We start from the raw sequence: 27,928 nt of genomic DNA on the forward strand, positions 1-27,928 counted from the left end.
AAGTAGTCGCAAACTAGTAACAATGTGTGCACACGGCGACCACACTTTATGTCACTTTGTGTCATGTGTCGACCCTTCCCCATTTCTGGTAACTGTGTCGACACGGCGACGACTCTGCGACTGGAATTGTGACCGAAACAGACGGTGTCGACACAAGATGTGTCTACACCGCGTCGTAACGGCGACTGGAAATGGTTGTATGGGCGGTCTACTACTATACCTATTCATAAAGTACCTGTTTATGAATTACCTTGCTTTTTCTGTGTCTCAGAATCCCACTGTTACTAGGGACTCCGTTTTAGGTTTCGGACAAATTAGGCACATTAGTTGTGACTATAGCGTGCATAATTTGTTCGAAATCCGAAACGGAGTCGACAACGTCTCATACGATCCTTACATAGAACAATTATGAACAAGAACTTTAAATTCTCGTAGAATTTGAGAAAGGACGTTTTTATTGTTCTAGACATAGCTGCTACTATTTATTTCGAGAAATTAACACCAAAGACCAAACCAATGTCAATATCGTAGACAATCATTAGTAATATCATTACGGAATTCAATCTTATAATTACAATTCAAACATTTGTCAGCCTCAAATTATCATGTAGATTATTTTCAAATTATTTTAAAAATATATTCGTTAAATTAGTTTACCGTACGACAATGGACACAGTCAAGACATTTGTCATTCACAAAGCAAAATGTCGCCCATTATAATTCATTATCTCGGGATAATATTGTTCTGAAAACACGGGGAGGTAATGCTCTCATTTCTTTCAGACCTTTTAAGCCGCTTTTTGTTAGATTTTAATCTTTCTTTTCACTTTTCATCCCGTGAAACGAACCAACTTCATAAAGTAATTCTTTGCCGTTTTTTTAATGTTTGGTTGATTATATTTCAATGATTGCATGTATTTAGCTAAATAAATTAAGGAAAACTTCTATGGTATTTTTATCCCCTTTGTGAAGTTACTTTTATTATAATTAGTTACTTAAAGGAACTGGAACGAGAATGTTTTCCCTGCCTCGGCTACTTACGTACGTGTGTGAGTGTGACAAAAAACAGCACTTTCTCACTCACTCACGTCACTTACTCGCACTCCAGAACTGCTGCTCGAAGCAGGCCCTGTACCTATACCATGGTTGCCAGCGAACGTATTCCGATGCGCTCGCTCAGTCAATGCTCCATAAGACATCTAGTCTTACCCCTATAAGCTGCAAAAGTGCATACCCTCTTTAAGAATGAATTCCGTTCATAGCGTGGTTAAGCACTTTTGCAGCTGGGCGTACGCGACAGTGAAACAGAGCGACAGCTCCTCTTCTCTCACTTGCAGTCCAGACACGCTGTTTGAGGCAGTCCTGGTATCGAAACTCTGCATCGGTATTACACTTACCTCAGCAGCGATGTACGCAGGTATGACAGAGAGCAACAGCCTCTCTTGTTGCTCTCGCTCGCACTCCAGCTTGACGCGTTGCTCCAGACAAGTCCTGGTGCCAGCGAAGGTGTTCCGATGCGCTCGCTCCGTCAACGCTCGGTAGTACAGCCCGATCCCGCTCGCTGACATAAGCAGTCACTTGGTACCGAAACTCTGCATCGGTATTTCACTTACCTCAGCAGCGATGTACGCAGGTATGACAGAGAGCAACAGCCTCTCTTGTTGCTCTCGCTCGCACTCCAGCTTGACGCGTTGCTCCAGGCAAGTCCTGGTGCCAGCGAAGGTGTTCCGATGCGCTCGCTCGGTCAACGCTCGGTAGTACAGCCCGATCCCGCTCGCTGACATAAGCAAGGCCAGTTCACAGCATAGCTGGGAAGAAAAAATGTACCTAATTAAAAATCGGAAGTTTCCTTGTATTAACCAAAAGCTGTTCGTATTTTAATATAAGTTTACCTAATAATAATAATCTACGGTGAAAGTAGGAAATCGAAAGGTAATAGTAACTATACCTTATTTATTTTGGTTTGTATATTAGAACTACATACATGCTAGTGGGTATTTGACCCTGCCTGTGAAGCCGATGGTCCTGGGTTCGAATCCCAGTAAGGGCATTTATTTGTGTGATGACACAGATATTTTTTCCTGAGTGATGTTTGTTTTCAATGTATTTAATTATTTATATATATTACATACATACTAGTGGGTATTTATTTAGTGACCCTGCCTGTGAAGCCGATGGTCCTGGGTTCGAATCCCAGTAAGGGCATTTATTTGTGTGATGACACAGATATTTGTTCCTGAGTGATGTTTGTTTTCAATGTATTTAATTATTTATATATTAAATATATCGTTGTCTAAGTACGCACAACACAAGCCTTCTTAAGGTTACTGTGGGACTTAATCTGTGTAAGAATGTCCTATAATATTTATTTATTTATTTATTTATTTATTTATTTATTTATTTATTAGAACTTTTTTTCGGTGATTTAAGCCAACAATTATTTTTCTGGCCATATTTTTGACCATTTGTTACAGAAAAAGAAACTCCAGAAAACTCGCGTTTGTACGGAACATCGGTAGATAATTTCATGGAATGCTTCTTTTGGTCTTTTATTTTTAATTGTCGCATTCATATTTAGTGACACCTTATTCGTTAAAATTCGTAAAACCGATGAAATAGACATTTTAAATACCTACGTATACCCCCCCTAGTGCCGTCTTACTTTCGCTACGCAAAAACACATTGTTTTTCGAACTTTTACACATTAAGAAATCAAAATTACTTTTTAGGCAGCTACTTTAACGTAATTTATACACATAATAAATGACCTAATAATGACATAATAAATGACCATGACCTTTTATACGGACACACATCAAAAACCGGATGAGGACAAGATGAAAAATTTAATACAAGTCATCTCTGATTCAAAGTGACGTAGACACGCAAGTAGGTATGTATCTTGAGTCATGGTTGGTTAATTTTTATGGAGCGCCTGACTCGTTTGGTAAGTATTTTATTCCTTAGCTCTTGGAAAATTTACATAAATCATCATACCAACTTTGATACCTACCAAGGTTAAGTACCTAAGTGTACTCAAATGTGGTTCTGGTTGATTAAAATCTTTATGACACGCCTTGATGTATTCTACTGTTCAATGCGCAATCTGCAACAATTTCTCAGACCCAAAAGTTTCCTTTTGTCCAGTCGACGGCGCCGAGTTCTCTAAGGTCTTTTTGCACTTCATTTCTCCAACGGTACCTAAGGCGTCCGTCGGCCTTCCGCCACTTGGTACTCCAGACCCGGAGTACGCCCTCCAGACTGCGCGATCGCCCCCCATCCGGACTACGAGCCCGAGCCACACCATGCCATGCTTTGGACAGAGTAGCATGGCGGTCTATGTAGGGCTCGCGGTCGTGTCCGGGTTTCGTGTACACGTGTTCGGTACCCGTTTCCGAACTACACGTACACGGTTTTCTGACCCGTTCTGCACGTGTAGTCGGGTACACGTGTAATTAAGATCCGTGTATCCGGGTACCCGTGTACCCGTGTACACGGCGAAACGGACCTTAAATACACGCGGGCCTAACCTGTCCTTGGCGTGTAGCGGAGGTTGAAGTAATGTATAAAGTTTTAAATAAAACAAAGGTTCAGGTTCAGGAGCTCCGATTGTTTAGCAGTTTTATTTTATCGGATGTTCAATGTGATTGATATGTGTTGTACCAATTTAATTGATTTTCACCTCAGCAGCTCGAACAAGGGTACTATGCTACTTGATAAAACCGGGCAAGTGCGAGTCGGACTCGCGCATGAAGGGTTCCGTACCATAATGCAAAAAAAGGCAAAAAAAACGGTCACCCATCCAAGTACTGACCCCGCCCGACGTTGCTTAACTTCGGTCAAAATCACGTTTGTTGTATGGGAGCCCCACTTAAATCTCTATTTTACTCTGTGTTTAGTATTTGTTATAGCGGCAACAGAAATACATCATCTGTGAAAATTTCAACTGTCTAGCTATCACGGTTCGTGAGATACAGCCTGGTGACAGACGGACGGACGGACGGACGGACGGACAGCAGAGTCTTAATAATAGAGTCCCGTTTTATCCTTCGGGTATGGAACCCTAAAAACAGCGAGCAAAATTCGATTTTGCTAAAGGAAAATATAACATATTCCGTTCGTTGTAGTTTCAGTAAGCATAACTATCTACTTTTTTATTAGATAATCATTTAAGTTTACTTTAATTATTAAAAAACTACATCAATGAAGAAAATTAAATACCTATCAATGAGGTCAACGGTTACTAAGATATTGTTAATTTTAATCTTATGATTATTAAAACAAAGTCCACTTACCTACCTATTATTGACATCACCAATCAATCCAGTAAAACTGCAAAGTAGGTAATGAATCTTCCTAACCTCCCACATATTCAATCGTATGTCTTCATAGCACGAATCTCCGCTACACGAGAGTGAAGGGTCGAACCGGCGGGTAAATAAGATCCGTTATTTCGTATATCCGTGTACCCGTGTACCCGTGTACACGGGTACCCGTGTAAACGTTTCCGAATCCGGGCGGGTTCGTGTAGTTCGGGTTCTTAAGCCCGGCGGGCTTAAGAACACGGGTACCCGTGTCAGCGTGTAACACGTGTATCGGGAGCTCTAGCTATAGTGTTGGAGGCCAAGATCCACTTCGGGTCGTTACGCCAAAGCAGTAATTAAGTAAGTAAGTAAAAGTTTCCTTGGTCGCCAACTGACGTCATGTATGCTTTGATTGCCGCACTTAATAATAATAAATTGTATGGATAGCCATGTATTTTATCCATCAGTTTCACCCAATAGCCTAGTTAATTTTAGATTCCATCAACTCTCAATAGCCCTTACATCCTGGCGGGTGTTGCCTCTGCGTGCGTCCCATGACAAGGGCAAGGGCAGCATCCGCTCTGTGTACCCCTTACATCTCATTAAAGTGTCAAAATGGCCTCAACGTGTTTGCACCCGCCTCCCAAATGTCTGGAACACCCTTGTTCCGTGATGGGTAGTGTATGGGAAAATAACAACATTTCAGATTGAGCTACTTTGAACTTGTGGGTTAGTGGATACGTGAACGGATTGGACATTAAGCAGGCGTAGCTCACTCCGCGATTTCGTCGCTTTGCAACAGGTAGCTAAAAGTACATCCGTTTCACACCGATTTTGGTGGCTAGCCATAGCCATAAGCCGCGCGTGGCGCTGTCGCCACCTAGCGGCCATAATATATCTGTCCTGATCGTAACAGAGGCGTTTTGTTAGAGAGTGAGTCTTCTATACCTAGTAACTATTATTTATTCCGTGCTTTAAGTAAAGTGATACGGACTAGACATCTGACACGGACGAAATAAACGAAAAAGCAAAAAACGAATGAAAAGAATTTCACGATTTCATTGTGTACCTTTATGGTTTCCACGTGTTTTACGTCCCCCCCCCCCCCCACTTCATTATCGGTTATCACTGTCACTTGTCACGCCTTGCTCACGCCTATAACGACCCTTTAATGTTTTACTTCCCTTCCACATGTCCGAAGGTCACAATGCCAAGGCTTCTGCACGCACGCACGTGAGCGAACACTTATAACATTTCTGACTTGACTCACGGCATCTTTTCCCCATTTCATTTTAAGATTTGGAAAGCATGTGTTTGTGTGTGCATAAATATGGACCTGAAACAGAGTAGTTGTTTATCTAATAATGAGGTTTAAGACAAACTGCTTAGGGGTCATCCATTAATTACGTCACACCAATTTGTAGGTTTTTTGACCCCTCCCCCCCCCTTGTCACACTTGGTCACATTTGGAAAACCCCTCCCCCCCTAGTGTGACGTCACATTTTTTCTACGAAATCGCCAAATCGAATTAAGTAAATACCTAAGTATTGTTAATATTTTATCAAAATATTTTTGACGATATAAATATTAGTAATTTTATAACTCAAAACCTCTTAGGAAAGAAAATTAAACGATTAAAAACTATTTTCGTTTTAAAAACTTGTTATTTAAATGTACAGCGAACTAAATAATTTAAATAAATTTTCGGTTACTGATAAAGTTAAAGTGACGTCACAAAGTTTGTGTCTCCCCCCTCCCCCATGTCACAATATGTCACATTTTCTTGACCCCCTCCCTCCCCCTAAACGTGTGACGTAATTAATGGATGACCCCTTATTGACATGGAAGAAATTTCGTAAGTAGCGATGGTTTAAAAAACCAGACAAGTGCGAGTCGGTTGGTTCCGTTCTTTTTATTATTTGTTGTTATCGCGGCAGCAGAAATATATCATCTGTGAAACTTTGAATGAGAAAATTAAAAACTAATGTTTTTTAAACTATATCGTGTTATAAGTATATCAAATTAAAGAGATTATTTTGAGAATCTCTATTATACTTTTTTTTCTAATTAAAAGAAACATAGTTCAGAAGTTAAACGCGAGTCCGACTCGCACTTGACCGTGTTTTATACAAGGGGATCATCATGTACGTACCTCGAGCAACTTTAGATAACATAATTTAACTCACCCACTACGTGGCGATATGTCCTGAATATTGAGTTACAGCCATATTCGAACAATGAGATACGTCAAATACTAGATATTGAAACGATATGGAATAGATATGTCAGTGTCAAACAAGTGTCAAAAGTGACGTTTTTGTTTGAAGAAATGTCAAGAAGGTATGATGACGGTTATTAATATGGGGATGTGCCCTTCTTTGACCCCACAGGTCGAGAGTCCTGATTTTTGGACAAAAGGACATGGTTCAAGATATCTTTAGGTAAATTAGTTTGGCAATCGATATTCTCTATCCGCACATCTGTCTGCTTTGATATCAAGCAATATGTTATGAAAAGGTCAACTCGATTTAAGTTTTTTTTAAAGAATTTTCTCCTTTTTAGGGTTCCGTACCCAAAGGGTAAACGGGACCCTATTACTAAGACTTCGCTGTCCATCCGTCCGTCCGTCCGTCCGTCCGTCTGTCACCAGGCTGTATCTCAAGAACCGTGATAGCTAGACAGTTGAAATTTTCACAGATGATGTATTTCTGTTGCCGCTATAACAACAAATACTAAAAATAGAATAAAATAAAGATTTAAATGGGGCTCCCATACAACAAACGTGATTTTTGACCAAAGTTAAGCAACGTCGGGAGTGGTCAGTACTTAGATGGGTGACCGTTTTTTTTTTGCTTTTTTTTTGCATTATGGTACGGAACCCTTCGTGCGCGAGTCCGACTCGCACTTGGCCGGTTTTATAAAGTCGATTAAGAAGATGTCGATGGAGGCGTTTTTTTAACCACCCAGTACACAACGGAGTCTAGACGCCACACATATATTAAACAACCACTGAGAGCAAATACCTAGGGACTCCGAGCACACTAAAAGACGCAGTCAGCAACCTGAACGCATTGCGAGGCTTCATGGAGGATGGAGGAGGTAGCGGCAAAAACGGCACAATGGTTGTCGATTTGCGAAAAATTCCCAAAAGCACTAACTATCATCTCAGCCATAAGACGTCCTCTGGTGAACATAGGCCTCCCTCTTGGACCTCCATTCGTACCGGTTGGAAGCGACCCGCATCCAGCGTCTTCCGGCGGCCTTAACAAGGTCGTCCGTCCATCTTGTGGGTGGACGTCCTACGCTGCGCTTGCTAGTCCGTGGTCTCCACTCGAGCACTTTTCGACCCCATCGGCTATCTTCTCACTAACGAACTACTAACACAACCACTCGTAGATACCTATATGTTGCTATTGCACTTCGTGAGCTCATTGTTTGCTGGAGCGATGGCGCAAATATTGGCGAAGAAGTTCCATTTCCACGTGCACTTGTCTTCGCGTTAATAAAATGGCTGGAATAGCTTGACATGAAGCACGTGGCCCTAATAGACATATCAGGTTCAGAACTAGTAGTAGTAGGCAGCAGAATATAATGTGATAAGTTTTTTGTTTAGGTACATAGTTATAATTATATTTTATTTGGACCCGGGTATGTCCTTAAACTACGTCCAAGACCACCGGTGGACGGGCAGCAGCGTCCCTCAAATTCAGTGTACTCGACTGCGATCGCCAACCCGCCTGCCAAGCGTGGCGATTATGGCATAATACCCCCCAAAAGGGGGAGGCCTATGTTCAGCAGTGGACATCTTATGGCTGAGATGATGATGATGATATTTTATTTACTAGTACCGGAAGGCGCAGCTTGGTTAGACCCCCACTCTTTGGGGGAGGCCTATGTCCAGCAGTGAACGTCCTCTGGCTGATATTATGATGATGATGATGATGAATTAACTAGTACCAATTTTTATCATATTTGTGCCTAGATTAGGTTACGTAGTTTGGTAACCTACATACACATGCATTTACAAGTGTATGTAAATGAAGTTGGTCAGTCAGAGCCGTGACAGTAAGTAAATCAAGTTTAGAGGTAAAGTTGAAATGGACAAAGTGTGCGCGAGCTCCATTTCGAAGAGAGCTGTGTCTGGACTAGAATACAAAGTATCATTTCATGCAAATTGAGGAAACTGTCAGGATCGGGAATGCAGCGTAGTAAACGAATGTCATTTATCATTTTACAAGTGTCATGGTTAGGTTTAGGTAGTATTTAATCTGTGCTGTATAATAGTAGGTACCTACTTCAAATTTACTTATATAGTCTATGGAAAGTCCACATGGCAGAAATCACGGAAGGTCGTGTGTTCAAACCTCTCTTTCAATAGTAACCAATGATTCTGGTTAAGAAAAAAATACCAAAGAGGGTCAAAAATTTTGTACAGTATTTTGGACAGTGCCAAAAGGGTCAATGTAGCGAAGAATGCCATACAATTTTTGAACGAAATTGTATGTAGATTGTATTTTATTATTCGGCCGGTGGTCAGGCCGAATATCCAGTATCCGCGGTATCCGGCCAAACAACTATCCGTTGCATCTCTAATTAAATACAACATTTAGCGCAGCTGGTTAAGCCGCTGGCAGTGAATGCCGCATACTGTACCTACTTGGCTATCGTTTCAACAATCCCTTGATTATGAAAAGGAAGCCCAAAGCGTTTAATTTGAGCATATAACTAGATTTTGAAATAACACATTACAAGCACACGTTACAAATTCACCAGCTTAAAACAAGCAAAGATGCGCTAAGCATTCTAAATCTCCTGAAGTAGAAATATGAGTACATTGTAGACACGGCACCGCCAGACATATTGTCTGTCTGTCCATAAAGTTCCTTGCCCTGTAATCCTATCACATGAATACGTGGAATAATAACTACTTTCCGTCCGTTACAAACTTTAACAAAAGAAACTAAATCTTATCTGGTATGTTTATCAAAAAAAAATATTAATTTTGTTGGAATAAAAATTCCTGATTTTAGTTAAGCACCCACTTAAGCCAAGCGCGCACCACGATTTTTTGTCGCGCGATAATTTAGTCGCAGAAATGTAACGTATGGGTTTATATGGCGGTGAGCGCATATGCGACAAAAAAATCGCAGCGATTTTAAAATTGTGATTTGTTACATTTTTCCGCGACAGCGCGCGACGCGATTGTCGCAAAGTGAATTGCAGCATACGAAGCTGTATGGCCCCGCGCGCACTGCGATAATAAAATCGCAGCCGGGACCTCAGTCGGCATTTCGCTATCCAAGCGTCAACATATCGGAACCTGCTTCTCCAATGGAGTTACAAGATGAGACGCTAGATGTTGACCGTTTAATTATAGAAATAGAAGGAGATCACGTTTGTGGTATAAATACTCAAAGTCATACAGCGATTGCATATTGTTTCACGACAAGCGACTGGTACGACATCCATGTCGAGAATGAACAAATCGTCGACTTTTTCATCGCAGTGCGCGCACTGAATTTTCTGCGATAAATTACAGCGCGATTCTAAAATCGTGTCGCAAAAATTAAAATCGTGGTGCGCGCTTGGCGTTAGGTACCTGCCGGCCTAGCCAACTCTTCCATATTAGTGCGACAGTGACAGTTGCGTTTCGATCGCTACGGAGCGTAAGCGATTGGCATGTTGGCTACGCGGCCTAATATTACCATCTAAATACGTAAAGATAAAATAGTTGTAGCTTTCTTTGTGGTTGTATCCGACATCCGATATAGTATCCAGCAGTAGTAGTAATAGTAGCAGTCGCCAGCTACATGCTGAGATGGGGCCATTTCGTGACACTTTTTTTGTCACTATGTTTTTCTATGTATGTCTATTGTCTGTGTGTTTACAAATAGGAAACTATTCTATTCTATAAGACAATATGAAAACGCTCGAATCCTAACAGAATATAATAAACAGGTAGTATTCTCTACGTAGGTAATTACCTGTTCCTCAAAGTTTTATCTCTAAACAAACTTAAATGACTTTACAAATTCTCGTATTTAGATGTTACTCGCAAAGAAGTCGTAAAAGTTTTTGTAAGTTTAGTAACCTGAACGCGAAGTTCTTCAGTTTATGTCCACGATTTGGAACTTTTAGTACGATCGTAGAGAATATTAGATGTAGAATACTCTAATGAACTAATGTTTCGGTTACGCTCTGTCAATACTTATTAGTGGGTAGGTACTGTCGATTCTAGTTTCATTATTAATCAATACACACAATTACGAAACTACTGACTATGAAATCTGATTTAAGGAGATAGAATATACTGTGAGTACATGTATAATTTGTAACAATGTGAGCTAGGTACACTGACGTTTAATAAAAGAATGAGAACGGATTCTTTATATTCAATATCTATGCCTAGAAAATAAAGAAGACACTGCAGATCAGTATAATAGTTTCTCTATCATACAAGCTTCATATTAATATTAAGCTCATCCTTTAACATCCTTCCACGATGCACATGCAAGCGCCTACACAAAACAAATGAGCAAAGATTTCCAATTACGACACGTAGCTTATCGCGCGTCGGCAGGCGCTCACATTGAACTAAAAAGGTTCGCAGCTTCGCACGTCTAGGAATATATGAGATACGGTAGGTAGATAGCTGGTTGAGTTGTATTCTAACTAGAGTTTGACTATTGCTTATGCGTATAGGTAACAATCCTTCAACGACACTTAACTACAGTCCTGCACTGCGCATAGGTACTTAAATATCATTTTAGAATCTAATCTTAATTTATTTACAAACAATATATATGTCGTAGTCAGATCGTATAATCCGCCGTATTACATTACGGCTAGCCGTTTTCAAAAACAGGGGCGTTTTGAAATGCGGCGGTACGACGATTAGCCGGATTGTCACTGCGATACGTTCTTCAATAAGGCGGCCCACGTTTAGCCGCATCGTACATTGTAGAGTGACCAGTTCTTTCGGTCGCCTACGTAACCGGAGTTTGACAATGTTTGCAATTTAATTTATTTCTACCATGGTCCCACCGCACTACATGTGTTTCTTTTCCAAAACATTTCCTTCACAACTTAAATAGACGGAGCCCCGCAAGCGGGGCTCCTATTTCTGGGCGGTTTGCCCTTCGGGCATCTGAAGTTACCTAACGAACCTAACCTAATTACCTACCTACGCTTTTTTCCCCAAAGTGTAATGTTTTCACGGACGTCTCACTTAATCAATAGGTAGGTAGGTTAGGTTCGTTAGGTAGCTTCAGATGCCCGAAGGGCAAACCGCTCAGAAATAGGAGCCCCGCGAAGCGGGGCTCCGTCTAGTTAAGTTGCGAAGGAATTTTTTTTTTGAAAAGATACAGTCCGACAAACTCAATTTGATGGACACCCCAGCGTTTGTCAGGCAGCGCCACGAGTGTTAAAAATGGGAACTAAAAACTGTCAAAGCGGCGGCTAATGACTCGCTGTATTACATTACGGCTAGCCGTGTTGAAGAACGTATGGCGCCGAATACATTCCGGCGGATTCTCATTCAGCCGCATTCAATACGGCTAATCGTTAAACCGCCGCATTTCAAAACGCCCCTGTTTTTGAAAACGGCTAGCCGTAATGTAATACGGCGGATTATACGATCCGACTGCGACATATATAATATATACAGTGGTATTACTAAAAGAAATTAATAACTAGCTTAAATTTAAAACAGGCCCACAATACCTCAAATTGTACCAAGTTTCAACTCCAAATGGTACAAAATGGTATTATCATTAGGTAACTATAACTTAATGATAATAAAATTATTACCCCATACTATTGATATCAAAATCAAGTTAAACGATGAAATAATTAACAATGATTCAATGATATACCACGTCAAATCTACGTTAATCTGATTAAAGCAATTAACCTATTTTCTTCAGAAGTCAACAAGAACAAAGCACAATTTAAAGGTCTTGCTCTTGACAATTTTAAGAGCTTTAAACCAGTTTCCCTAGAGACAATGTAGAGATTCCCAAGAGCTTTAGTCTAACTTAACCGTCTCCTGTACAACCGAGCTCCAAACCCATTGTTCTCCACGCTAGAGATTAGGGGCGTTATTCCGATGGCCTAACAAGAAGGAGCGAGTTGGTGACTTGAACCAGTACGGATATGGTGGTCGTTGTTGCCTACGTGACAGCGTGATAAAACGGTGTCCGTCACTTTCTATCCCGCGGAGTTAAAAAGTAACAGTTATTTTATCACGACCACCTTTTTGGGGAAAAGCCTTACTTTAACTGCGTCCTCCAATTCGCGGATTAGTTCCAGCGGTCATCAATTCTACGCATAATTGCCGATTTGACAACTATGTTAAAGATCTTGGTTATCTTGCTTAAAGTAGGTACTTACCTATGTACCTACTATTCCCGAGCAATCGAGTTAACGTTAGCGTGTATAGTAAAAACGTATATGGCTCATGTAGTTAATAAAATAGTTTCTAAGGTAACCGCTAGGGGCACTGTACAATTTCTACATACAATTTGTTTAGGTTAGGTTAGGTCTCCTACGGTCTCGCTAATGAGTAACGAGTTGATCATCTCACTGTAAGGGTCCAGTAGACTACCTTGTTTCGAATAGTAACCGAATTCGAGGTCATGTTCAGTGGACAACTCGCTCCGCCCGCCCTCGCGCGACCAATACGAACACTTGGACTGGATTTTGCTCTCATCTCCAGGAGATAAGAACGAACAATCACAACAATAACCTGGTTTTCCGCCCTTCATTTATTTTCTTACGCTCTACAGCTTCAAAGGGGATAAGGAGCCAACAGTAGAGTCATCAGATATATCGGAGCGGCTGGGGTGCTCAAAAATATCTGAACACGCACTCTAAAGCACCTTGGCCGCTCCGATATATCTGAGAGCCTACCGCAAACCACGATCGACGTGTTGTCTCTCTGTCTGACTTGTAAATTCGTACAAAAGTGTGACAGAGAGGCAACACGTCTAACGTGGTTCGAGGTAGGCCCTCTGATGGCAACTGTACCTACCTACCTTAGGTACTAAGTTTCTTAGGGAAAAACTTGTAGACAAATATTATTTTCCTTCAGGATTGTTTTCCTTTCGTATAAGGAAAAGCGGAAGATAATCTATCTCCAATATACTGAACCATTTAACGTACTAGTACACGATTGAAAAATTCTTCAATTCAAGCCTCATCGCCTATCTGTATAGGCAGTCCTAAAAATTCTGTACAAGAAAAAAAATACAAGAATAGGGTGATATTTTTTTTAAACTTTGCCCAATAAAGTTATAAAGAATGATTTCATGTGTGTCTGCTTTGTGTCTATATCATCATCATCATCAGTCGTTCCCTCAATGCTGAGGATCGTGACATCATGTCCTAATGTTGCTGACCAGTCTCTTCCATAGGCTTCTGTCACCCGCCATATGTACGGCTTCCTGCAGATGTAGATGCAACGGTGTAGTGACTTGTGCGCTCCATCTAGCGGGTGGTCTATATAAGCAGATCATATTTAACCAATCTTTATAAAATTATTGAGGTTCTACTGTAGTTGGTGTCGAAATATCCCTAAGTTTTTAGTTACACGAATTACGGTATAAGTATCTACCTACCGTTATATATTTCACGTCATTTTATTTTCGGTTCGGAATGTACATGGCTGAGTTTAGCAGAACAGTGCAAACAAAAATGTGCGAAATGCATGAATATTCAACAGACATTGCATGTTACAACCTCCCGGGCGATTGAACAAAATGGTTATAGTCGACGGTATAAAAGTGTACCGACGACCAGCATAGTGTAGTAAACGAAGCAAGTTGTTGTATGGAGACCCATGCATTAATTTCTCAGTCGATGAAATTTTGCTTGATTATTGTATAGTATGAGCCGAAACTAACATATAAATATCCAAAAAAAAAACCACTCCTAAGTTAGGTATTTATACGTAAAAATACAATATATATTGAACCGAATAATTCCTCCGTCCAAAATTATTTTACCAAATAAGTTATTTGTATCAGTATGTGATACTAGAAAAAAATCTAAAACTTTTGTCAAACATGAGAATATTTTTTTTTACGATAATTCCTTTTTTGGCGCTCATTTTCATCGGAAAATTGCTCTGCCATTTTTTCCTTCTTATATGATCTTAGAATATAATTTGGCGTAGTGGGTAAGAAAATCCAAAAAAAAATGCATACCCAAGTTAATGTATTTTAGAACTATAAAAAACTGAGAGTGGAAAATTTCTCAGCCTGATTTCTTTTTAAATATATACTAAGTAGTCACGTATATACTTAAATCCAAAATATCCAAAAGAACTGTCATCCCTTGTATAGTCTGAATCAGGCGATCTGAGCTAGTTTACTCAAAGAGTCTCAAGAATACAATACCATTGAGTGGTAAACCACAAATTAGGATAATCACCTCGTAGTAAAAGCAGATTATAACCGCCTTGAAACGTTAGTATAGATTAACGACTCTATTTCTTTAACCAATAAACTACAAAATACACTAACTAAATAATGGCTAACCCAACTTTTTTTGCATTTAACAACCATCGACACCTGTCGTGGCTAAGGTGCATGTGACTTTCCGAAAGATTGAATATGATATTATCTTTTTAGACCATTTTAACCCCATTCAACAAGAAATAAGGTTTAAAATTCAATATACATGCAATGTACTTCTAACTTATTTTGTAAGTAAATTGGTTGGCGCCTACGAGAACAAAAGCGGATAATAGGATTGTAATAGAACAATGCCATTGTTAGTACAGGTAAGTGAACAAGATCAGTTCAAAAAATTTTAACAATACACCCCGCTCCCTATACACTGCTCCCGATATGTTTAGTTTTGAATACGCTCGTTATTTTTTTGGATGTTTTTATAGTTGAATGGAAAGAAAACTGTGAACTTAATTCAATAAATAAAATGGATAGAGAAATTTTCCACAGCGAGTAAAAAGGCAATTTCTGAAAAAAAGTATAGTTACATGGTAATTTTTTTAGATTTTCAATTTGTATGTATAAATCAGCAATGAAATGGCATTCCAGTGAAAAAATTCGACTGAGCAATTTTCCGGTCCAAGCCACGCCAAAAAAATATATTTTGTTAATATTGGTAAGTATTTCTGCGGGGATTTTTTTTTGATATTTCATATATTGTTGCAATACGTTACATCAACATGTCCGGAGAAGAAAGTTTAAACGGAGCAATTTTCCGTAAAAAGATATTAACGATTTAAGACTTTAGGTATTTACTTAAATACTATTATTATTATTCTTTGGAAATTTATACAATACTTTTTATTTATTGATACTTTATCATACTGTAAAGCTTTTTCTGGCTGAGGAATTACTGCGGGGTCCACTACCTTTATTTACTACACTAGCAAGCCTATTATGGATCGCTTTATCCACATTTATCCACGTGATAAAACAACTGTCACTTTTTAACTCTGCGGGATAGAAAAAGACGGACACCGTTTTATCACGCTGTCATGTAGACAAATACGACCATCATATCCGTACAGATTTTCATTTTAATTACGGACCTACAACTTTTCGTTGCTGACTGTCCAAGTCGAAATGCACTATGAAATCTGTTTAAACTAAACTAAGCATTCGTTTTTTCGCGTATTTGATTTTATTATTTCTTTGTTACTAAAAAAATTACCTTACAATATGATAGAGTTAGACCGAGGTAAGTATGCAACGATTTTGATAGCGCACGCAGTGCAAATGTTATTTATACGTCATAATTTCATAAAAGTTTGACGCCTAAAATAACATTTGCATTGTGTGTGCTATCAAAATCGTTGCAGACTTGTCTTGGTCTGACTCTACCTTATCAAGTGCGTATTTGTTGACGAAATTGGTATAAGATAAAATGATGTAAGAAATACAATTAAGGATGACTCACGTTAGACCGGGCCGTGTCCGGGCCGGAGCTACCGGAGCTTACTTTTCTATGACATGACAGGCGACCACGTGATGCTTTCACATAGAAAACCATGCGCCGGAAGCTCCGGCCCGGACACGGTCCGGTCTAATGTGAGTCGTCCTTTATGGTACCTAATAATGAAATGGTTGTTAGTCCAAAACATGCAAAATTAGAGTTCTCTCTGCCGGACCGTCCCACGTACCTAATTTGTACTCAGTGTTGCCAACTTGGCATAAATGATGCCAGATCTGGCATATTTTCACTTGCTTTGGCACCAACATTTTCCATTTAGCATCTGGCATACTTTTTAGCATAATTTAGTCTAAGCCAAGTTTGCACCAACTTGGCAGCAACAATATGCGCCATCGCCTTATGTGGTTCATATTTTCATATGAATTTTGACTTTTTTGGACGGATGGACGTCGATTGACTATGTAAAGTTGGTCAAGCAGATCATGTCAGTAGAGAAAGGCAACAAATTTGTTTTTTTTTGTATTTTAAGTGTCTAATTTCAAGTGATATTTAAGCATTTTTTTTTAATAGGTATTTCAAAAAACTTTGGCATAATTTTGGCATATTCTAGACATTAGTCTAGCATTTTTTCAAAATCCGAGTTGGCAACACTGTTTGTACTAGCCGCAAATATCTTAGACCGGTAAGGTAAACGTACACGCGGTCCCAGTACATGTCATCTTGAAACTTAAGACATTGTCTATAGAGGTGACAGCATGCTGTCATCTATTGGGCATTAGCATGTCGAGCACTAGTACGTTTACCTTACCGTAGGTTTCAAAAAACCAATCGATACGGAATTCGCACCCGTGCGTGTATTAACGCTTGGGTTATCTTTTGAATTTAGTTTAAAATATTACTCGTACACTTTTTCACAAACACCTCGCTGAGTGACGTTAAACACAGTTAGCCTCAGTTCATCAATGACCTGAACAAACTTTGTTAAATGGGGCGTCCACAACTACTTTCCCATTGGAAAAAGGTGCTAAGACATATTTGAGTCATTCTAAGCAAAAGGGACCTTGATGTTTAGGTGCTTATATCGTAAATGGGCCTATTTATATTGGTGCTGTATTAAAAAAGGCGTAAGCGCCTACTCGATTACGGTTCCTTTTTGTTCGAAAGACGCATTTAAACTCCGTAGAGTTAGAACCTTTTTAGATGCTTGGTTAGCTGAATAGGTGTCCGCTTCGCTAGATATTTATTGACAGTGGGTAAGTGTACTTTTAGAGCTCGATACTTTTTTATTATGTATATTATATGTTGTTTGTTATTCATCCAAGCTTTAACATCTCATTTCTCCTACATCTTTTAGTAGTTATGTTTTTTTTTATTATTACAAGTTTCTTATTCTATAGCTCTCTACTCTAGGGTCAACCTACATAATGTTACACTTTTTTAAATTGGTGACGGGTCCTTAAAGGATGACTTACGTTAGACCGGGCTGTGTCCGGGCCGGGGCTTCCGGTGCATCGTTTTCTATGGAAAACATCACGTGATCGCTTGTTATGTCATAGAAAAAGCACCGGAAGCTCCAGCCTGGACAGTGGACACGGCCCGGTCTAACGTGAGTCATCCTTAAGTCAAATAAAAGCTTCATTTTAATGTTTCTGATTTTGATGGGATTAAAAACACTCATCAATAAACAGAGTGCTTGAGAGGAGGCCTTTGATCAGCAGTGGGACGTATTGGGAACGTGCGAAGTCGGTGGCGCTGATCGTCACAAACACAGGTAATCTTATGGAATGTCCGACATTAGTACTAGCGGCAGCCGCTTGAACTAATTTTACTCCATAAGATTTAACGTAGAAATTCCGACAAAATGGGGGCAGCACCAGTTGTGCACATAGCGAATATAGGCAAAATTATTATTATTATTTATCAACAAACCTGCAAATGAAACTTGTTCTCCGCGTTGTGAGGCCCGAGGCCGAGGGCGAGGCCCATGTAGGCTATCGTGAGGGCCGCAGACATGGCGAGGGCTATGGAGCGCGCTATGGGCATCATTGTGTGTACCATCTGCAACAAAAGGCGAAGTTGGCAATATATTATGCGATTATTGAAGGTACTTGAGTTCTTCGGACACGTAGGTAGCTAATGAAAGAAAGCTAATGGTCACAGGTTCGGTGGATGGAAAGAGAAGGGGCCGCAGTCTAACGCGATGGTCGGACCAGGCCGCGTAACCAAGATGCCAATCGCTTACGCTCCGTAGCGATCGAAACGCAACTGTCACTGTCACACTAATACGGAAGAGTGATAGAGAGACATAATGCTTTTCGCTGTCGAAGCGATAGCGATTGTAACCTTGGCTAGGCCGGCAGGTTAGCAAATCGCTATCCTGAAGGTCCATGATGCCTTAGAAGTCGCAAGGGATCGGATAGGCTGGAAATTTACAATCCGGAATCATGTGCTCCACTGTCTAGGAGGTGATGACCCTCAGCACTGAGGAGAACGAAGCAAGGAGAAGGAATAAGGTACTAAGAAAAGCATGAATTCATTTAGGTAAGACTGATACTAAGCTAAGCTAATTATCTTAGGTTAATATGTTTCCTCACAATGCTTATTTGCAACGGAAGAACTGGTCTATCAAAACATATTATATTATTGTTGGTACAGTACGGATGTCTACCGTCTCCAATTCTCCCTCAATTGCTCAAAGGTTAACTGGAAGAGATCACTTAAAGGGATAAGTTCGCCTTTGTACTAATGACGAATGTTATTTTTCCTGTTTTGTTTTTATTTTTGTACAATAAAGTGTTTTACTACTACTACTATATTTCACAATTCACAAGTTACAAGAAATTAGTTAGTACGAGCTGAGGGTTTTCGCACATCGTCCCCGGGACGAGTTGTTAAGCACACGTAAAGGATTAAAATCAATGCATCCATTTTCCTAGAGCTTCAAGCCTGCCTAGTGAGAACGAAACAATAAAAAGCAATTCGGATTGCATATAGAGAAACAATCAGTCGCTTTAAATCGAGCTGCAATTGACAATGGTTTCAATCTGGGTTACAATTTGCAGTTAATCGTTCCGGAGCCGGATGAAAAACGCTACAACGGGGAATGCTAAGCCACTAAGCTACGTGCAGGCCACGTGCATAAATCTAGTCTTTGTTCGTGCCTGAAATCCACAGTTCTGTCAGACACAAGGCTCTTAAACACACAAAGCTTAACCATCGTTTGTTGCAACAGGGAATAGGTTTCTATACTAAATTCACGTGGCAAAGCAACAAGACTGATTTTCTCTGCAATTCGTTACTATAAATTCATGTAGCAAAGCAACCGCGAGGAAGCCGGCTTCCATCCAGGGTAAAATCCTTATGTACTCGTACAGTACGCAGAGATATATGACCGCTATGTATATAAGGCGGCAAAGGTGGTTACATATAATATCTGCTGTTGACTATACGCGAAAGCCAGAGTCACATTAACAAATTATTAAATTTCTATTTGTAAAAGTTAAAGTTTTATGCAACTTTTAACTTAAACAAATATCGTGCATCTGCATCTAAGTACGCTCTTAATTTAATTTTCAAGAGTGTTTAAGATACGATTGACCCGCTGAAGAAGGAATCCCGATAAATCGAAAACATGCGGATTAATTTGCATTTTTTTTTTTTGCAATTGATAAAGCGTTTTGCACAAAGTTTTAATGTAGTTAATTATCTAATGGAGTCTATATACCTATTCTGAAAAGATGAAAAAGCGCAAGTACATTTTAAGAAAATATTACTATCTCCCTCTACCAAGCTTTGAAAAAACCTATTATCATACGCAATTACGCATGAGTACGCATAATTAGGCCATTAGCATACTTTTAGCTCGGCCCCATTTGTAATCTCAACCTACTAAAAAACTTTGGTTCCAAAACTCTTTTGCTATTTGTGCTAAGCAAGGGTTGCAAACTGCGAATCGTAACCCGTATCTGTTTCTTTTAGATTTCCACGTACTTCTTAGAGGTCAATATTTTTAAAATTAGTCTAAATTGGTATGATCTTTTTAAACGAACGTGTTATATTTATCAAAATGTTGTACCGAACTGACTCATATACCGGGTGTGCCTGTAACACGAGCAAATAATTAAAACATAGATTGTACTCCTCAAACGGTGACACTTTTGTTCAACAACTTTTAAAAATTATGAAGTATTTAGACTCCCTATTTTTCATACAAAATTAATATTATCTTCAATGGACGCCATCGCCCCGCCATTATCATTGTGACTGACGTTGCTTGTCATGCCTTAAACATAACAAAATTTGCAATACATTACGTCTTAGAATAAACTTTAAAGTGTATTAAAAATCAAACCACAAGTTATTTTTAAAAGTCGCTGACGACAAATGTTGGTCGGTATGAGGAGTACAGCTTACGGTTAAATTTTTTGCTCATATTACAGGCCACACCCTATATAATGGAATCTTTAACCCCCATATTTATAAAACTTGGCAAGCTTCAATTACTTAGTTAATTTATATTTTATTTCTTTCTTACAATTCAGATTAAAACAAACGATTAATAGCTAATTGAGACTAACGACGTAAGCATCACAAAATCGTTATCAGAAACGATGCTCGTTTCGACGAAGTGCATTTGTTAATATGTATTATCAAACTGCAAAACGGGACTTAAGGGTTCCCCTATAGTTCGTTTTTTTTAGCATTAGAAAGAACTTCGCAGAAGTAAGCTTGTGGTTCCAAATCCGGCACTTTTAGCGGTAATAATTTGAAGTAAATTATATGTATTGACCGTGCTACATTAGATAATTCTATAATTATTAACAATTAAAGAGCCTGATAAAAACTGTACGCTTGCTTCTGTGGAGTTCTTTCTAATGCTAAAAAAAACGAACTATAGATATGTCGACGCGGAATCGGCAAAATACGATAGGAAAAAGCTTTATGTCCGCGCAATAAGAGCGAAAAAGTCGTCGTTTGGCTCGGCTCGCGACGGCCGACGACGCCGGACGCGTCGACCGGTTTTTCGCTCTTATTGCGCGGACATAAAGCTTTTTCCTATCGGCTTTTGCCGAATGCGCGTCGATATATTTGGGGAGACCCTAACCCGTCCTTATTTATCGTGAAAGTTTACATCAGTCATTTGTTAATAAACAAAATTATTGTTATAGGGCCCAAAAACCAACTTCGTAATGGCCAATAAAATCTGCCATTTTTTCGGAATATAGATCGCACATTCTTATGGAAATAATAAAATTAAGGTAAAAAAGTTTTAAGTTAAACGGTTTTATTTTAATGAGATGTGTACCAAAAACTAGAAAATAAAAATTATTATACTAATCGGAGTTCTATACGTATATGTACTACCTATGTTTCTTTTCTGGGCAGTATTCATGCAAGACGTGTAGCAAAATGTAGTTTTCTCGAGTCTGATTCTAAACGCCACGTTTCGACACTATGTCAGTGGATTAAGTATTAATCGGATTTTTTTCTCAGACTAAAATAAAAACGTGGGGCGTTAGTATTTTAAAATGTTGAGTAAGATCTATAAAAGTAAAAATATACAATGAAATGTGGACCTTTCTGAGCTAGGTATGACGTAGAAAAAGGTAAAATTGTGTTATAATGATTTCTAGTTATGTTTACTAATATTTCTTTTCCAAATATATGAATGTATTATATTTCCCAACGTATTTTTATTCCAATGCCCCACGTTTTTATTTTAGTCTGAGAAAAAAATCCGATTAATACTTAATCCACTGACATAGTGTCGAAACGTGGCGTTTAGAATCAGACTCGAGAAAACTACATTTTGCTACACGTCTTGCATGAATACTGCCCAGAAAAGAAACATAGGTAGTACATATACGTATAGAACTCCGATTAGTATAATAATTTTTATTTTCTAGTTTTTGGTACACATCTCATTAAAATAAAACCGTTTAACTTAAAACTTTTTTACCTTAATTTTATTTTTATGTTTTTAGTTGAGAGCCCGAAGCGTCCGGCAGGTTAGTGCTCGAACAGAGAACAATGGTTCAAGTGTCTTGATTGCGAAAGCCGAAGGCCGAGCTCCGCGTAGGGCCGTAGGCCCGAAGCGTCCGGCAGGTTAGTGCTCGAACAGAGAACAATGGTTCAAGTGTCTTAATTGCGAAGGCCGAAGGCCGAGCTCCGCGTAGGGCCGTAGGCCCGAAGCGCCCGGCAGGTTAGTGCTCGAACAGAGAACAATGGTTCAAGTGTCTTAATTGCGAAGGCAGAAGGCCGAGCTACGCGTAGGGCCGAAGGCCCGAAGCGTCCGGCAGGTTAGTGTTAGTGCTCAAATAGAGAACAATGGTTCAAGTGTCTTAACTGCGAAGGCCGAAGACCGAGCTCCGCGTAGGGCCGAAGGCCCGAAGTGTCCGGCAGGTTAGTGCTCGTACAGAGAACAATGGTTAAGTGTCTCAATTGCGAAGGCCGAAGGCCGAGCTCCGCGTAGGGCCGAAGGCCCGTAGCGTCCGGCACGTTAGTGCTCGAACAGAGAACAATGGTTCAAGTGTCTTAATTGCGAAGGCCGAAGCGCCCGGCAGGTTAGTGCTCGAACAGAGAACAATGGTTCGAGTGTCTTGATTGCGAAGGCCGAGCTCCGCGTAGTGCCGAAGGCCCGAAGCGTCCGGCAGGTTAGTGTTAGTGCTCAAATAGAGAACAATGGTTCAAGTGTCTTAATTGTGAAGGCCGAAGGCCGAGCTCCGCGTAGGGCCGAAGGCCCGAAGCGTCCGGCAGGTTAGTGCTCGAACAGAGAACAATGGTTCAAGTGTCTCAATTGCGAAGGCCGAAGGCCGAGCTCCGCGTAGGGCCGTAGGCCCGAAGCGTCCGGCAGGTTAGTGCTCGAACAGAGAACATTGGTTCAAGTGTCTCAATTGCGAAGGCCGAAGGCCGAGCTCGGCGTAGGGCCGTAGGCCCGAAGCGCCCGGCAGGTTAGTGCTCGAACGGAGAACAATGGTTCAAGTGTCTTGAGTGCGAAGGCCGAAGGCCGAGCTCCGCGTAGGGCCGTAGGCCCGAAGCGTCCGGCAGGTTTAGGGCTCGAACAGAGAACAATGGTTCCAGTGTCTTAATTGCGAAGGCCGAAGGCCGAGCTCCGCGTAGGGCCGAAGGCCCGAAGCGTCCGGCAGGTTAGTGCTCGAACAGAGAACAATGGTTCAAGTGTCTTAATTGCGAAGGCCGAAGGCCGAGCTCCGCGTAGGGCCGTAGGCCCGAAGCTCCCGGCAGGTTAGTGCTCGAACAGAGAACAATGGTTAAGTGTTTTAATTGCGAAGGCCGAAGGCCGAGCTCCGCGTAGGGCCGTAGGCCCGAAACATCCGGCAGGTTCGAACAGAGAACAATGGTTAAGTGTCTTAATTGCGAAGGTCGAAGGCCGAGCACCGCGTAGGGCCGAAGGCCCGAAGCGTCCGGCAGGTTAGTGCTCATGTCTAAATGCGAAGGCCAAAAGCCGAGCGCCGCGTAAGGTCGAAGGCTTGAAGCGCCCTCGTACTAAAATGATTACCTACTTGGGACTTCGCATATTTTTAAATGCTAATGCCCCTACTGCCTATTACTTCAAATCCTACTTTGAAGTCAGAAATGTATTAATCTTGGTGGTTAAGGCAGGCAGTAACCCTGCAGCATCAGACAGAACTGATGAGTTGGGAGGACAATATGAAGCGCAAATGCCTCTACCCAAAACAATGAGCACTACTTTAAAATTGACACATTCTCCAACCTGTCGGTTATGGCAGGCAGTAATGTTGCATCATCACGATCGAGGAGTTGGAGGCCATTATTAAATGCAAGTGCCCCTGCCTAATACTTAAAATCCTATTCTAGTATCAGAACTGTATAAATCCTGGTGGTTAAGGCAGGCAGTAACCGTGCAGCATCAGAACTGAAGAGTTGGAAGTCAGTAATAAGTCACTAAGGATTTGTTTCATAGCAACAATAATATAGTTAAACTAGCAAGTCTGTAATACTCTCGGTTATGGTAAGCAGTGTTTTTGCAGCATCAGGGTTTAAGGTCCAGGGTTGAAAATATCATAAAAAGTCATTGTCACCGGGACTTGATACGGATGCCAAATTTCATCGAAATCGGTTGAGTAGAAGTGGTCGAAAAATCGATTGCAAGATTTGAAGCACATATATATATGTAGATATATACAAAGAAGATACGGGGTCAAGCTAAATAAAACCGTTTAATTAAAAACAGATTAAATGGCATAAAAACCAAGCCGCCAACGCAAGAGATTGAAAATAATTACATTCTTACAATGCGGTCGAATAATAGTACATTATTGTCGAGGCTCGGAAGTAGCTACTTGCAGGCTGAGGATTCGTTTTAAACGGACGACCTTGGGAGTCCGTTTAATTGAATCCGAAGCCAGCAAGTAGCCTTCCAGCCGAGTCATATATAGTGCTTTTCTCAAAAATGGTGCAAGAAATATAAATATCATAGAAATATTTTACAAAAACAACATTCTTACGTATATGTTTTCACAGAACAAAGCCCTTGCCGCCTTTTTATTTTTTTTTAATAAAAAAATAGAAGTGTATTTTTCTGCCGAAAATACGCCAACCTATTTGAGACAGCTAAATAGTCGCGGTACGAATCATCTGTTTGGCTGTTTAATAGGCCTGTGCCTTCATTTGATATGGCCATTTCAACTTTTAAAAAGTTTGGAACTCGACAAATAATGGAATTTGTATGCAACATTGCAGTCCTAAAATCGAGACTGCAATGTTTTTAACTTTTTAATTTTTGGCTGACCATAAACTCCGCGCTTCGCGACCTATTTTTTAGATGGCAAAGTCGACTTTGCCGTCCATTTTTGAGAAAAAACAGTTGAAGATTCAACGTTTCGAACGTTGTTACTCCAATAGCTAACCAAATTCAGGCTAAACAAATGCTCAATCCAGTATAACAGAGCTTTCCAGTTACCTACATTAGGTATAGGGCTTGAAGCCCCAGTTATGCTGGTTCGGCGAATTGTTTGAAGCAACGGGAATATGCGGTTGGCAATTTGTATCCAGCCAGTAAAAATAAAACAGTCGTTGAAAAAGAAATGCATTCCAAATTCAATTTGCATCGTTCGCTTGTTTCAGACTTGTGGCTGCGTCGTCGGAAAAACTACAGATTTAGAATGAAGTTTACGCTTTAAGATAATTTAACTGTGCAAAAGGGACATATTTTGACTAAGCTGTAGATTCTGTGAAGTTAGGGCTTGTAGAGTTAGAAGCTTGGCTCTACAAGAAATCTGATAACTTTTTGTCAGTGCGTGCCTTATGGTTTCGTCTTGGCAACATGAAAATGTTTTTGGTGGGATCTTATAATACAGACACTATTAAAAAAGCAAGCATATTTCTGGGCGAGCTCGCTCCATCGTAGGCCACGTCTACGCCTCGGCTAGTTAAGTCTGTGGCCATGAGTAAGCCCATTCATAATTTAAAAAAAAAGCAAATAATTTAGGCAATCTATTAAAGGCAATATATTATTATTTCTGAATTTAATACTTCTAGCATTATCGAAACTAGTTCCAACTTATTGCAATTTTTAAATTAAACTTCGAACACAAACCAATTAAGAAAGAATAGCGTCAGCAGCAGAAAGAAACTCGAAACAAGTATCGTTTGCGACAGTCCCGTCTATAATCCGTAACAGACCTAAGTTAGTATGACAATTGTACGGAGATACGACGTTATGGTTTTGTGTAACGATAAAGTGTAAAGTACTTGTGCAACTTGCAGTAGACGGGGGAGTTATTACTGCTTCTCGGCGAGTCGGAACGCTCACACTTACCAGTAGAATAGGTACACTTTTCGATTTCGAATTAATTACTAAAATAACATCGAATTTAAGCTGTTGTGAGACATACTAAACATTGAATAATTTCGTGAGTTCGTGCTGTGTATCGCTACAAGTGTTAGGTGACCCAAGCCCAAATACACCACTATGCCCGCCTACAATAACAGCGGAAGACCTCCCCCAACCTGTTTTCTCGGCGCGCCGGCAGCGTGCGACGCGGCGAGCCGCAATACGCGATACACGGCCGTCGTGAACGCTGCTCGCACTGTTAGTGCTTGAGAAAGGAAACCTAGGCTCTCCGAAACATGTCGCGCGAGTGACTAAAAACAAGTGAGTCTAAACTGTAAAATTATTCAATGATAAAATACCATCATTAACTTTACGAGTAAGTAGTTTCATCTGATGGAAAGTGTTAACAGAGCCTAATGGGGCCCACTGATTAACAGTTCGCCGGACGATATCAGCCTGCCAGTTGAACTCAAAATTTGACAGCTCCGAACAAATGACAGGCTGATAACGTCCGACGAACTGGTAATCTGTAATAAGATGACGATGAGGTTTCTTAATTACTTATTGATGATGATGATTGTCTTCTAGCGTAGTCCGGGTTTTTGTCAGTCATAGAGCCTGGGATTGGCAACCTGATGTCTATTAGAGCATAATTTAGTCAAGTTTACCTTAATATTGGGAAAACTGGGTCATAGGTTTCCTCACGATGTTTTCCTTCGACGAAAAAAGTGACTGAAAAATATTAAACAATACTTCGTACAAGTTTTATAAATTGGTTATTACGAACGAACATGACTGTGTTTTGGTAAAGGGATCTATAGACACTCATTTGGCGAATACCATTAATACCATTATACATAATATAAAAAAATAAAGGTGCCTAAGACTAAGGCAGCAATTTTCGATTTTTATTTCATAAATAGTTCTCGAGGCCACGCGATACTGGCGGTTGATCACCCGACTCTTTGGCGTTGTTCTTAAGGAATACACAGCTAGGATGGGAAATTATTTCAAGTATGAAATTGTTCCAAGAGCTGTGTTTGTGAAGTCACTTCTAAAGGAGTTGTAGTGTTTAAGGAAACTATTTGGTGCATTTACTTTGATAATGAAGTTAGATTTTACGAGACAAATACTTTTTGTAAGTACACTACTATCTTATCTTTTCGGATCCTTAGGTATTAGTTACCTGCATAATGATCTCTGAGGATTTAATGAAGAGCCCAGCTTACCTTTGAAACACCCGCATTTGATGCATTAGGTATTTTCCACTCGCTGGTGTATCTATATATTTATTTCACGATTTTACACTAGTATCTTTTTCTTCTACGACTCTCAAGTAATTTGACATAAAAGATGTAGGTACCTATTTAAAACAAAAATATTTTTAAGGCTAACTTTTATTCTCAAAGACAAAACGCACTTACGTTTGTCCTTTTAATATACTCATAATGAATAATATTTTTCCCTGGCGTGAGTGTTTAAAGTACCCACCTAATTAAATTAACGTTAAGAGAGTCGTTGCCGAGTTTTTGCTGACGGTAATACAGCACGGAAAAGTTACTTAGCTAAATGTTTACCAACATTTTGCATTTAATCACGCTTTGCATGTAAAACGCAGTTGTTTCGTTAACCCCGTTGTAAAGTAGATAGGTACCTATGTTACAATGTTACAAACTTTAGTAATTAAAAAGTTAAACTAGAATAGTCGTGTAGATACTATACCTGCGCCAAATAAGGCCCGGTTATTTAGCTTGGTTGTCTACTTTCAAAATTACAAACTTATAAGTGTGAATAAGTTCAAATTTCGTGTCCACGTTTCCTAATACCACAGACAAATTTGTAAGTTCATTATAATAAAAAAAACAAAATACAAAATAAAAATAAAGAT

The 27,928-nt window shown here is 40.0% G+C and overlaps 2 protein-coding genes across 2 annotated transcripts in view; both read right to left on the reverse strand.

The window, feature by feature from the left end:
• Nucleotides 1-1,568, reverse strand: part of LOC134669100 (adenylate cyclase type 2-like) — a 128,380-nt gene extending 126,812 nt beyond the window's left edge. Inside the window, exon 1 of the mRNA XM_063526635.1 lies at nucleotides 1,398-1,568. Within this exon, the coding sequence (XP_063382705.1) occupies nucleotides 1,398-1,568 (171 nt within the window). The remainder of the gene's footprint in view (nucleotides 1-1,397) is intronic.
• A 6-nt stretch (nucleotides 1,569-1,574) lies between these two features.
• The window catches only part of LOC134668679 (adenylate cyclase type 2-like), a 122,746-nt gene continuing 96,392 nt past the window's right edge, over nucleotides 1,575-27,928 (reverse strand). Inside the window, exons 4-5 of the mRNA XM_063526120.1 lie at nucleotides 18,156-18,284; nucleotides 1,575-1,808 (exon numbers count right to left, since the gene is read on the reverse strand). Of these exons, the coding sequence (XP_063382190.1) occupies nucleotides 1,575-1,808; nucleotides 18,156-18,284 (363 nt within the window). The remainder of the gene's footprint in view (nucleotides 1,809-18,155; nucleotides 18,285-27,928) is intronic.

Source organism: Cydia fagiglandana, chromosome 11 (assembly GCF_963556715.1).
Source record: "Cydia fagiglandana chromosome 11, ilCydFagi1.1, whole genome shotgun sequence".
Taxonomy (NCBI): Eukaryota; Metazoa; Arthropoda; class Insecta; order Lepidoptera; family Tortricidae; genus Cydia; species Cydia fagiglandana.